General features: G+C 37.1%; 1 protein-coding gene across 1 annotated transcript in view; it reads left to right on the top strand.

Annotated features, from left to right (window-relative positions):
• Positions 1-13,274, top strand: part of abca2 (ATP-binding cassette, sub-family A (ABC1), member 2) — a 93,941-nt gene that overhangs the window by 63,968 nt on the left and 16,699 nt on the right. Inside the window, exons 16-34 of the mRNA XM_079813841.1 lie at positions 382-496; positions 626-816; positions 955-1,105; positions 1,204-1,408; positions 1,496-1,654; positions 4,020-4,200; positions 4,377-4,589; positions 4,676-4,872; positions 5,106-5,285; positions 6,044-6,219; positions 6,341-6,461; positions 6,567-6,848; positions 8,092-8,304; positions 9,056-9,158; positions 9,312-9,637; positions 10,245-10,458; positions 11,558-11,663; positions 11,754-11,865; positions 12,051-12,111. Coding sequence (XP_079669967.1) covers positions 382-496; positions 626-816; positions 955-1,105; positions 1,204-1,408; positions 1,496-1,654; positions 4,020-4,200; positions 4,377-4,589; positions 4,676-4,872; positions 5,106-5,285; positions 6,044-6,219; positions 6,341-6,461; positions 6,567-6,848; positions 8,092-8,304; positions 9,056-9,158; positions 9,312-9,637; positions 10,245-10,458; positions 11,558-11,663; positions 11,754-11,865; positions 12,051-12,111 — 3,306 coding nt within the window. The remainder of the gene's footprint in view (positions 1-381; positions 497-625; positions 817-954; positions 1,106-1,203; positions 1,409-1,495; positions 1,655-4,019; positions 4,201-4,376; positions 4,590-4,675; positions 4,873-5,105; positions 5,286-6,043; positions 6,220-6,340; positions 6,462-6,566; positions 6,849-8,091; positions 8,305-9,055; positions 9,159-9,311; positions 9,638-10,244; positions 10,459-11,557; positions 11,664-11,753; positions 11,866-12,050; positions 12,112-13,274) is intronic.

Below are 13,274 nucleotides of genomic sequence, written 5' to 3' on the forward strand. Positions count from 1 at the left end.
CATTATAATACCTCCTTGATGAAGCTGTTTTAATTTCTTTCCAACACATTTTTTGTTTGGTTTGATTTTTGGAAAGTTTGAATTATTAAACTCCCGAACCGTGGGAAGTTGCTTCATTGGGTTGAGCCGCGTTGCTCATCAAATGGACGAGTTAGAGTTGAGTTCAGTTTAGTCCTCTGTGTATTAAGAATGCCTATGTCCAAATCCAGTGAAGACAGTTGTCTCGAGTGATTAGTAAAGACACTACAACTAAAACCTCTCACAAACTCTGGTTGACACTAGCTTTGTACTGGTGGAGTTTATAAGTAGTTACAGGGGGCAATACTAGTGATGTATCCATTTGTGGAGGTGAGGAGTTGTAACAAGTGTTTCCATTTGCAGTTTCCTGTTTGTTATCGAGCACATGATGCCTCTGTGTATGGTCATATCCTGGGTCTACTCTGTGGCTATGATGATCCAGCACATCGTAGCAGAGAAGGAGCAAAGACTGAAAGAGGTGAGAGAATAGACTGAACTGTCCTTTAAAACAAAAAATTGCTCTGCTCAGAAACTGAAGCAGTGTCCCTAATAAACTTGAGAGAGATTGAGAGTGGTGCCATGGTTGATGCGAGGTGTTTCACCACAGGTGATGAAGATGATGGGATTGAATAACGCAGTGCACTGGGTGGCCTGGTTCATCACAGGCTTCGTGCAGCTTTCGATCTCAGTGACTGCCCTCACTGCCATACTGAAATACGGCAAAGTCCTTCTCCACAGTGATCCCTTTATCATCTGGCTGTTCCTCACAGTCTACGCCGTCGCCACCATCATGTTCTGGTGCTGAAACATGCCATACCTGGTTTTACTCCCTCACTACCTACTTTCATCCTGTTTACTGTGTTTTTCATTGAGGAATAGTAGTCGAACGTTGTTTAACATAAATGTAAATGTTTCTCTTCGCTTTCTTTTGGGAAGTTTCCTGGTGTCGGTGTTGTACTCTAAAGCCAAACTGGCCTCAGCATGTGGAGGAATCATCTACTTTCTGAGTTATGTGCCCTACATGTACGTGGCCATAAGAGAAGAGGTGGCTCACGACAAGATCACTGCCTTTGAGAAGTGCATAGCGGTATGAAGACCTCCAATACGTAATGTGTTTGTTGGTTTGATATTTGGCTTTTCTATTGTTCTTGAGTAAATTTGTCTCATTTGTGATTCTCTCTGCAGTCTTTAATGTCCACCACAGCGTTCGGTCTGGGGTCTAAGTACTTTGCCCTGTATGAAGTTGCTGGAGTGGGAATCCAGTGGCGTACTCTCAACCAGTCACCTGTAGAGGGTGATGACTTCAACCTCCTGCTGTCTATGGTCATGCTAACCATTGATGCTATTGTATATGGCGTGTTGACCTGGTATATAGAGGCTGTGCATCCAGGTAAGCTGCAGTGCTGTCATTATGCCCATGTTCTTCTTGTTCAGTAACAATAGTAACAGTCATTTTTTTTTCCTTTTTCTTTTCCAGGGATGTACGGACTGCCCCGGCCATGGTATTTTCCCTTGCAGAAATCCTATTGGTTAGGTAGCGGCCGTATAGAGACATGGGATTGGCCGTGGAGTGGCAGCACCAGGCTGAGTGTGATGGAGGAGGACCAGGCTTGTGCTATGGAACACAGACGCTCAGGTGTGACTCTCGATTTGGATCAGTTATGTTGACATTTTGGGATAAGACTAATGGTGCGCTGTGTAGGCTAATGGATAACAGTTCTGACTTAGTAATTCTGAATGAATCAGGGGTGTATTTGAAAAGTTAAAGCTACACTGTGTAACTTTTTTAGTCTATTCTTAGCTAAAAACACTTAGTTCTTTCAAAAATATATGTGCTCATTAATGTATATTTACTTCTTTCAAGTAATAAAGTATTCTCGTAAGTTTATAATATGCCATTGAAAATACATAAGGTAATGGGATCTAACGGTGGTCGCCATGTTGCTCCTCCATCTTGAAAGTACATTAGCCAACGAGGGACATACCCGTAAATTCAAGCTTCGCCATTCGCGTTTTAACCGGTTTTAACACTGTGCGCGTCAACTTGTTCAGACTTGTCTGGTGCATGCACAGAGAGTTTTCATCTCAGCAGCTCCAGTAACAGAGTTATACGGAGTTTTCCTGGCTTGTTTATTCCTCAAAAGTCTGTTTTTCCTTGTGTGGTATTTCTGTGCGTTAATAACTCCGTAAGTAATAATAGTTATTGTCATTGTGGATGTGTTTCAGAGTGTGTCATCGCGTAATTCAGTTGATGTCACCTCAGAAGTATTTTTGTGTCAACATACAATAGCGTAATGCTCACCTATTTGAATAATCATTCAGTTATTAACAATGTTTATTCGTTTATAGAAAATATTTGCTTGTAATGTATGTTGATGGAAATATGTATCAGGTCTGATCAGCATATTAACACTTGTTATACAGAGCTAAACCTGCGCACACACTTTTGTAACCGGACACCGCTTGTTAGCAGCGGCAGCTCCGCTCCTTTTAATGCAGCTGCATTTAGCGCCTATATATGGTACAATAAGCTCTGGTTTACGGTTACATTATACAAATGTAACTTATAAGTGTAGTTATACAGTTCTTAACTGTGTATATTCTGTCATGTCATTATCATGTATATTTACCATCCTAATTTGTTCTCTCACAGAAACCACATTTATGTACATATCCATGCAAACCTGTTTATGCCTTGCAATTGGATGACTGAATAAACATTACTATCATCAAAGTTCACTCTGGATTAGCTGCAGTTCTTTCTAGCCGAATAATTAGGCCAGTTGAGTTCCAACCATCCCACTGCGCACAGAATATCCCACAGGCACCGTGTCGAATGTGGACGAGGTCGAACAGGAAGCCATATTAATCTTGGACTAAATCGGCCACCGTAGGAGTTAAAACGAAATCGGAATTGAACAGAACAGAAACTAAAATTCACTGGATGGTCATATACCAGTTCACCACTAGATGGGGGAAAATATCACACAGTGTAGCTTTAAGCCAGGAGACACACTTAGGAGTGAATCTTTGAAAAGTGACAATTATTCTCCAAAAATGTCAAAATATATTGAAACAAATGTAGAACCTGTTTATATTTATAATTTGTATTAGAACATTATTTATATTTGTCAAAGTTTATTATTGGTGCTTGCAAAGCTATCTATCGATCGATCGATCTCGTTCGTTCTTTCTGTCATTCATTCTTTCATTCTATTAATTCTATCATTCGTTCTAACTTTCTATCATGCGTTCTATCGTTTGTTCTATCTATCATCCTATCTATTATTTTTTTGTTCATTTGTTCTATCATTTGTTTGTTCTATCATTTGTTCGTTCTATATATTATTCAATCATTCTGTTGTTCGTCCAATTGTTCTATCGTTCATTCGTTCTACCTGTCGTTCTATCATTTGTTATATCGTTCATTTGTTCTATGATATCTGTCGTTCTATCATTTGTTCTATCATTTGTTCTATCGTTTGTTATACCTATCATCCTATCTATTGTTTGTTTGTTCATTTGTTCTATCGTTTGTTTGATCTATCGTTCATTCGTTCTACCTGTCGTTCTATCATTTGTTCATTCGTTCTACCTGTCGTTCTATCGTTTGTTTGTTCTATCTGTCGTTCTATCATTTGTTCTATTATTCGTTTGTTCTATCTGCCGTTCTATTGTTTGTTCTATCATTCGTTAGAACGATGATTTGTTAGAACGATGATTCTATCGTTCATTCTAATGTTCATTATTACATTTTAACATTCACTCTTGTTCGTTCTAATGTTAATTCTTGGGTTTTATCGTTCGTTCGTTCGTTCGTTCGTTCTATCATTCAAGTGTTCTATTATTCTATCTTTCTAACTATCATTCTACCTAACGTTCTGTCCACCTTGACCTGCAAACTTTAATACAATTTTATACAAAAGCATACAAAAGCATGTTTTGTGTTTTATTTTTTTTAAATTGCAAGCTTGTTACTAAACGTATGTTTATTTGTTCAGAGGAAACTCGTGGAATTGAAGAAGAACCCAGTCACTTGCCGCTGGTGGTATGCATAGACAAACTGACTAAAGTCTACAAGACGGGCAGAAAACTGGCCCTAAACAAATTGAGCCTAAACCTGCATGAGAACCAAGTTGTCTCCTTCTTGGGACACAATGGGGCTGGCAAGACCACCACTATGTGAGTGTTAGAATATTGTGTGTCATAGTGTGTTAGAGTGGTTCATACCCTTTGAACACATACTGTGCTTGTCATTGAGGCTGACAGTTGCACCCTACTACCTGAAAATTGGATGTATGTATGCAAGTGAAGTGTGCTGCAGAAAATGTATTTATTATCCAATGAATCTTTCATAGGTCAATTCTCACAGGACTGTTTCCACCCACTTCTGGCTCTGCCACAATATACGGCCATGACATCCGCACAGAGATGGAGCGCATCAGGCAGAATCTGGGCATGTGTCCCCAGCACAATGTTCTGTTTGACAAGCTGAGTGTGGAGGAACACCTGTGGTTCTACTCGCGTCTGAAGGGCATGGCTGAGGAAGATATTCGCAAGGAGATGGACAAGTGGGTTAACACACTCACATTTTGCCAACACTTACTTATTCATACCCATACCCAAGTTCATAGAGTCTGTGTGTTGGAATTCACAGGATGATCGAGGATCTTGAATTGTCCAACAAGCGTCACAGTCTGGTTCAGACTCTGTCTGGGGGGATGAAGAGGAAGTTATCTGTGGCGATTGCATTTGTAGGTGGGTCTCGGGCAGTGATTTTGGATGAACCCACGGCAGGAGTGGACCCATATGCACGTCGAGCAATCTGGGACCTCATCCTTAAATATAAACAAGGTGGGTGATCCTATCGTTACTAATGATGAATACACTACTGTTCAGAACTTTGGGGTCGGTAATATGAATTGTCTTTTATTCTACACAAGGTTGCATTTCTTTGATCAAACATACAGTAAAAAATATTAGTTTTGTGAAATATTATTGACCCCAAACTTTTAAATGGTAGTTTATATGCTGCATCATTTTACAAATACATGATTAGTCCAAAACTAGAATCTTTGTGTGATCAGGTCGTACCATCCTGCTTTCCACTCACCACATGGATGAGGCTGATTTGCTGGGAGACCGCATTGCCATCATCTCTCATGGCAAGCTGAAGTGCTGCGGTTCTCCTCTGTTCCTCAAGAGCACATATGGAGATGGCTACAAACTCACTCTTGTCAAGAAACAGAGTGACTCACACACTGCAGGTATCCTTATTTGTGGACTTTTGTGGCAAATTTTAGAAAATTGTATTAATGTCCGAGCCTTCATGTGGGCATTGCAAGTTCAGCTCACATTATTTCCCTTTTTGATTTTCCACGTTTCTCCTAATACTATCCTGTCAGTAAATGTGCCAAAATTCCCTGATATATTCTAAAATTATAAATCAAGGCTATTATTAACTAAAACTATAAACAGTTTTGTTAATTGAAATAAAGCTGAAATTAGTTTAATATATTTGTATAATAATGTATAATATTATATTTTATATATGCTGAAATATATATATATATATATACATATATATTTATTAAATTATGTAAAACTAGAACAAAATTTGAAATGCTGTCTTGGCAATAACTTAAACTGAAATAAATTAATTACAATTAAATTGTAATATTATATATATATAAGACAATTACTAAAAATGTTACTAAAATAAAAACAAAAAACTGAAAGTATTAAGCTAATTTAAAATATTAATAAAACTATATTAGTACATAAATAATGCTAAAAATAACACTTATAAATGTATAAAATTGTTTATAATTGTATTATATTTATCTAACATTTATTATCTATTTATTACTATTTTATCTCAGTAAATGTTTTTATTGGATTCTTCTGTTCCTCGTTTCATTGTTTGTTGTTTTAAAATATCAATAGAGCAGAAGAAAATGCTCCTAGTTCTTCTTCTGCTCTTTCATCTGCCATGGCCCAACATCATGTTTCTGTGTGTTCTCAGATCAGTCAAGCCAGTCTCCCTCCTCTTCGATATCTCCATGTTCCGAGAGCAGAGTGACACAGTTCATCCGTCAGTTTATTGCCTCCTGCCTGCTGGTGTCTGACTCCAACACTGAGCTATCTTATGTCCTACCGTCAGAGGCTGTCAAGAAAGGCTGTTTCGAGAGGCTGTTTCAGGTACAAACTAACAACGTTTTTAGGCAGTTGGAAAGATATAATTTGATATCATCAAAATCTTTATTAAGCTGAATATGAAGTGTTTGCTGATGGACACATATGTTGGGTGAATTTTCTTCAGGCACTGGAACAGAGTTTGGACAGCTTGGCCTTGACCAGCTTTGGTGTTATGGACACCACACTGGAGGAGGTCTTTCTGAAGGTATCAGAAGAGGATCTGTCACTGGAAAACAGCGATGCAGGTTAGATGGTCAGATAGATCTGTTAAAGAATGCTGTAGCAATGCATCTAAAGCCATGAGATTTTATTTATGGTTCATATTTCATATCTCTCTTTATCTCTGTCAGATATGAAGGACTCTCCCGGTGGAGCGTCAGCTGGGAAGCCCTCTAATCTTTTAGGAGGGTCACAGTGTGAGGGGGCACCAGCTGCTGCCGTGATCCGGCCAGAGGTGGAGCTCAGTAACCTGATGATGTGCTCCAGGCTGAGCCCAAGCCAAGCATCCCTACATTCCGGCTCTTCTCTGGGCTCAGTGAGAGGGGATGAAGGGGGCCTCTATTCTGATTTCTATGGAGACTACTGCCCACTGTTTGACAATGGCCAGGATCCTGAATCGGCCAGTCTGCGAGGTAAGGAACATGGCATAATAATAATAATAATTTTTATATTTAATATATATACATATATATAAATTCCTTTTTTTCCTTTTTTTTCCAATCTAATCAGTTTTTAGAAATCACACAGAACAGAATGAAACCGTTACAATGTCAAATTGAATAAATGTGTCAATAACATGAAATAATAATATTTATATAAAATAAATCTAATTTAATATTAATAATAATAATAATAATAATTTGTTGATAATAATAACAATAATAAATTATTATTATTATTATTATTATTATTATTATTCAATTAAATGTATTTATTATTGTTTATGTTATTGACACATGTATTCAATTTGACATTGTGACTGTTTCATTCTGCTGATTCGGATTTCTAAAAACTTATTAGAGCTGATTAGAACTAATGTTTAGAAACAAATTAACTTGATATGATTTAGCATTATTTCTTTACTTATTAAAAAACTCAACGTATTAACTTCAGAAAAGTTTTATTAAATACATTTTATTAAGTATTTAAAAATGTTTCATTGATTGAGAGCCATTATTATTATTATGTGATTTAATTATTTTTGTTATTAACACATTTATTCAGTTTGACATTGTAACTATTTCATGGTCTGTGTGTGATTTCTAAAAAAAAGCTAAAGAAAAAAATACATTAACATACATTACATGATTGTTGTTGTTATTCAATGTGATTTTAATAGGTTTTTTATGTTATTAAAAACATTTATTTAGTTTGACATAGTTACTGTTTCATGGTCTGTGTATTTTAAAAAAAACATTCATAGCTGATTGGAACTAATAATGAGAAACAAATTATTAACAATCAAACATTTTTTAGCTTTGTTGTTTCCTTTTTATGCATTAACTTTAACAGAAAAGTGTTAGATGTGTTAAATAAATTGTATTTAACATTTTAAAATGTTTAATCAAATTAGAGTCCTAATCATTAATATATTTTGGTCTTTAATTGCTTAATATTTTTCTTCTACATTTATAGCTCAGTTGGTGGTTGTGTTGGTAGACAGGGAAGAAACTCACTAGGAACCAGTTCTTTTTGTGGTTATATCTTATTCTAAGGCTTTTTGAAAGAACATTTTGTTTGTTGCGGTTCATCGCTTCTGGACACATAAAGTGGAAGCGAAGCCTGTCTGAGACAAGTGCATCTCTGAAAGGCCTGGAGGTAACAGATAAAGTGCTTACCTACTGCTCAGTGTACTATATACCCTCCATGTTCCAGGTGAAGAGTCCTCTCCGGAGCCAACCATACTGGACGGCCAGGGCAGCTTTAAGCTTGAGGGCTGGTGGCTGAAACTTCGGCAGTTTCACGGGCTGATAGTGAAAAGGTTTCACTGCGCGAAGAGGAACACCAAGGGCATTCTCTCACAGATCCTGCTGCCTGCTTTCTTTGTCTGTGTGGCCATGACCGTAGCTCTGTCTGTGCCTGAGATTGGTAAGAAGGACACAGGGCACCTTCAAGTTGTGATTTGTTGTATGTGCTGTTTTTCTTGTGAAGGTAGGAGTTGATCTAAATCTTATATCACAACATTAGTAATTTTATATCAAGGTATTTAGCGTTTTACCGGTACATCACAATATAGTCATTTTTGTTGGAAATTCTGTAGAAAAATATTGAATACACTACCATTTAAAAGTTTGAGGTTCAGTAAGTTTTGATCAAAAATGACAGTAAAGACAATTATGATGTTACAATAGATTTCTATATTACAATAGATTTGAACAACAGGACAACTTGAAAAAGATGTATCACAGTTTCCACAAAAATATTAAGCTGTACAACTGTTTTCAACATTGATAATAATAAGAATTGTTTCTTGCCATTACAGGAATTATTTACATTTTAAAATATATTAAAATAGAAATTTAAAATGTTTATATTATTTAACAATAAAAAAAAATATATATATATACAGTATATAGGTATAAAGTAACTAATTGAATTTCTGTATTTCAGTATGACTGTTTTATAGTTTTGATCAAATAAATGCAGCCTTGGTGAGCATTAAATGCTTCACTAATGAAACCACAAACTTTTATTTGAATTATTTTACAGGGAAATATCATTATCAATATCATATAATTTAATCAGAGCAGTGGTTGTCTGGCACTAAAATTATATTTTTATTAGATCTTTATTAGCCTTGAGTGAAGGCTGTCCTGATGGTCTCTCTTTGGTTCTGTAGGTGACCTTCCTCCCCTGATTCTGTCTCCATCTCAGTATCACAACTACACACAGCCTCGTGGAAACTTTATCCCATATGCCAACGAAGACAGACTTCAGTACAGGTCAGCCGCAAGGTCATTGTACAGCAAAATAACACTTTAAATATCTAATAACACTTTAAATATCTAAAGACTTCTTTGCCAGTTAATTACAACAGGAGCTGATTGTATTTAAAGTAAAATAAAGACGTCTCTCTCAACTTTTCTTTGCTTCAGGAGTAAAGTTTCTCCAGACGCAGAACCACAGAGGATTGTTAACACCCTCCGTCTACCCTCTGGAGTTGGTGCGACTTGTGTACTGAAAACTCCCTTCAACAGCACTCTGGACCAACTGGCTCAAACTCTGAATCCATATGCCAACAACTCCAAAACCCTGGCAGCCCGCTATTTTGACTCTATGTGCCTGGATTCCTTCACACAGGGTGTGCCTTTGTCAAATTTTGTGCCCCCGCCACCCTCTCCTGCCCCCTCTGATGACCCAGAGGCGCACTTTGAAGATGGCCTTTGGAACTACACTGCCGCTCCTCCTACTACTGTCCGAGGTCAGGGTTTCCAGTGCTTGCAATGTTGAAAACATTGTTTTGTGATTTTGTGTGTGTGTGTGTAAAGCAAGATTCAGGATTCTCTGATGAATAGAAAGTTCAAAAGAACAGCATTTATTTGAAATAGAAGTCTTTTGTAAAATTACATTTGATCAATTTAATTTGGTTTAATTACTTTTTCATCAAATATTAAAGGGATTGTTCACCCAATAATGAAAATTCTGTCCTCATTTACTTATCCTCAACTTGTTCCAAACCTGTTTACATTTCTTTATTTTTGGGTGAACTTTCCCTTTAATATTAGATGTCATTTTAGTAATTTTTTGTAAAAAATTTATGATATGATGAAATATTGAGAAAAAAAACATAAATGAACACTGATCGGCTGCTATTACATATAAAAGGATAATAGCGATTCATACTGAAAGCTATGAAACTTTGGAGATGATATCAGGAATGACTGAAAATAATTCCTGTGCTGCACACCTGCTGATTAAATGTATTTTCCTTGCATAATGTAGATTATTCTGAAACATCCTGTGAGCTATCTTTTTCCATGAAGCTGTGTAATATGTATTGTTCCTCCCACCCTGCTATGCTCCCACAGAGATGGCAACGTCTCCCCCCACACTGCCCTTGACCATCCGAGAGCCGGTGCGCTGTATCTGCTCCATGCAGGGCACAGGCTTCTCCTGCCCCAGTGGAGTCGGGGGCCGACCGCCCCTCATGAAGGTAGTAACCGGAGATATCCTGGTGGACATCACAGGTCGCAACGTGTCCGAATATCTCCTGTACACCTCTGATCGTCTCAGATTACACAGGTAATCTTCTGAAAGGGTGTCAAAGGGATCATAATATAATATTTTATTTATTTTCCTGTAATAATAATATAATAATTTATTTATGTATTGTTAAAGTATTTTACATCACAAACATAGTAATTTAGACCTTTAGTAGTAACAGGGAGATTTAGAATTAAGATGGCTCTTTTTTTGCTACTATATCTGTGAAGAGTTTTATATAAACACCCTTTTTATATTTGAAACGCTTACTCCGAATTTTTGGGTTTGCTGCTAGGTCCAATAACGTTTTTTAATAAGCGTCTTTGCAATTCAAGCAAAGTGGAAAGGCAGGCCAAGTTGCTGAATACTGAATGTTGTAATATGGTAAAATCATTGCTCATTTGTAAATTTGCTTGTGTACTTATCCTTATAATATCACAGCAAACCCATGATTTCTGGATGAGCAGTTTGTGCAGTAAAATTTCGATAAATTGACTTTTTGGACTGGTTGGACGTTTTGAGTTTTGAATGTTGTTTATATTGTGTGTTGAACACTGATATACGTCTGAGTCAAAATTTGAAGCCCAAAGAAGTGCATCCGACAATTATAAAAGTTATCCACACGGCTACGGGGGGGTTAATAAAGGCCTTCTGAAGTGAATCGATGGGTTTGTGTACCGCCTTCCGTATTCAACTTACGAAGAAAGTGTAACACCTCTCGCAGTTCAAAACTCTTACACTATGTCCAACGTCATCATCGCGCCAGTCACACTTTTTCCGTAAGTTGAATATGGAAGGCAGTCTGCCGTAAGATAGATATTTTACTTTATAACGTGTTAAATATGGATATTTTTCTTACAAAAACCCATCGATTCGCTTCAGAAGGCCTTTATTAACCCCACGGAGCCATATGGATTACTTTTATAATGGATGGATACACTTTTTTGGGGCTTCAAATTTTGGGCTGCCATTTACTAACATCATAAAGCTTGGATGAGCCAGGACATTTTTTAATATAACTCCGACTGTATTCGTCTGAAAGAAGAATGTCATGTACACCTTGGTTGGCTTGAGGGTGAGTAAATCATGGGCTAGTTTAAATTTTTGTGTAAACTATCCCTTTTTTCTTATCCTGTAGATATGGAGGCTTTACTGTAGGAAACATTCAGAAATCTGTCCCAGCATCCTTCGGGAGAAAAACGCAACCTATGGTGCGCAAAATAGCAGTGAGGCGATCCTCACAGGCAAGTCAGAGCATCTTTACCCTTTATAGCTAATATATTTTTATAGGTAATATCTCATCATAGGTTCAATGTTTTTGTCTTGATCTGCAGGTGCTTTACAATAACAAAGGGTATCACAGTATGCCCACTTACCTAAATGTCCTCAACAATGCCATCCTCAGAGCCAATCTGCCCAGTAGTAAAGGAAACCCTGCTGCATACGGTGAGTTCACTGGCTGAAGAGTGTTTTATGTAGAAACACTGATTGAAAACTTTGAATGGCTGTGTTCTTTCTCTATGATTTTGTGTGTTTTACTGACTTCTTTTTAAGTCATCTTAATTCTGTTGGTTTTTGTCATAAAGATTGTTTAGTTGTGCTGAAAATTCTGTATATGCTCGTATTCACAGGCATCACAGTGACCAATCATCCCATGAACAGAACCAGTGCCAGTCTTTCTTTAGATTATCTGTAAGTCTTACTTTTCTCTCTGCTTCCTTAGACACTTATTGCTTATTTTTTATTTTATTTTTATTGATATTTTTTATTAGTATTTTAAGTTGCCATGAAATGGAAGTTGGAGACTAATTATTGTGACGTATACCCCAGTGAACGTCTTCTCAAACAAGTAAAAAAATGTAAGGCGGGACTTTATTTTTGTCATCATTGGATGATTGTAGTTTGCTATTGTTGCGATCTCATGTGAGTGACAGGTTGTTCGTGCCAGTAAACACAAAGTTTTATTTTGATTAAGGATCATTAGGCCACATAAATTAAAAAAAAAAAAATGTGATGTGCACAGATCATTTATTTAAAACAAACACTGCAATATTCCATAGATAAAAATGGTACATTTTGATTTCATGGTGACTATAAATAGGGAAAGTACAAAAAACATGATTCCAGCCGAAGAGCTGGAAAATATGCATTGTACAACCAAAATTACTTCCAGCCCTACCAACTACCAACCCTGCTTACCTTTAAACACATACATACCATAGACTGTTAAAAAAAATATGGACGCAGTGTCTGTGACGTCACCCATAGGTTTCTGCAGAGCGTTTCTGAAGCCTAAAGTGTGGCTGTTGCCATCTTGGCAGCGCGTCACCACGCGTCACTCCCGGATAACTGAAAATGGGCAAAGAGGAGCTAACAGGTGGAGTTGGTGGAGCTAACCGACAGCAGACAAACAGCTAGTAGTGACAGCAGCGGCAATCCACCTGTCACTCAAGTGGCCACGCCCTTAATTATGCAGAACTATAAGGCTTAATATAATTAAAACAAATGATTTATAAAAAACTTCACCCCCCTCACAGTTGTCATGAAGGGCAAAATTAGCAAAATTATTTTTTCTGCTGTCAAGTTGGGCATTTTAACATGGAGCTCAATGAGATTCTGCTCCCTTCTGGAGCCTTTCTCTAATGGCCAGTAAATTAATTGCAGTTTAAGTTACTTCCGTATTGGCTTCAAGAGAAACTGGGGGAGGTTGCCGCTTGATACATACACACATACATACAGTATACACACAAAAAATAGAAAAAAACACTAAATACCTATTTTAAGGACACTTATAAGCGTGCAGTGGGCTGAACTAAAGAGTCACAAGCGCACACACACAATACATCATGGAATTA

Source organism: Gobio gobio (assembly GCF_949357685.1).
Source record: "Gobio gobio genome assembly, chromosome: 4".
Classification (NCBI taxonomy): domain Eukaryota; kingdom Metazoa; phylum Chordata; class Actinopteri; order Cypriniformes; family Gobionidae; genus Gobio; species Gobio gobio.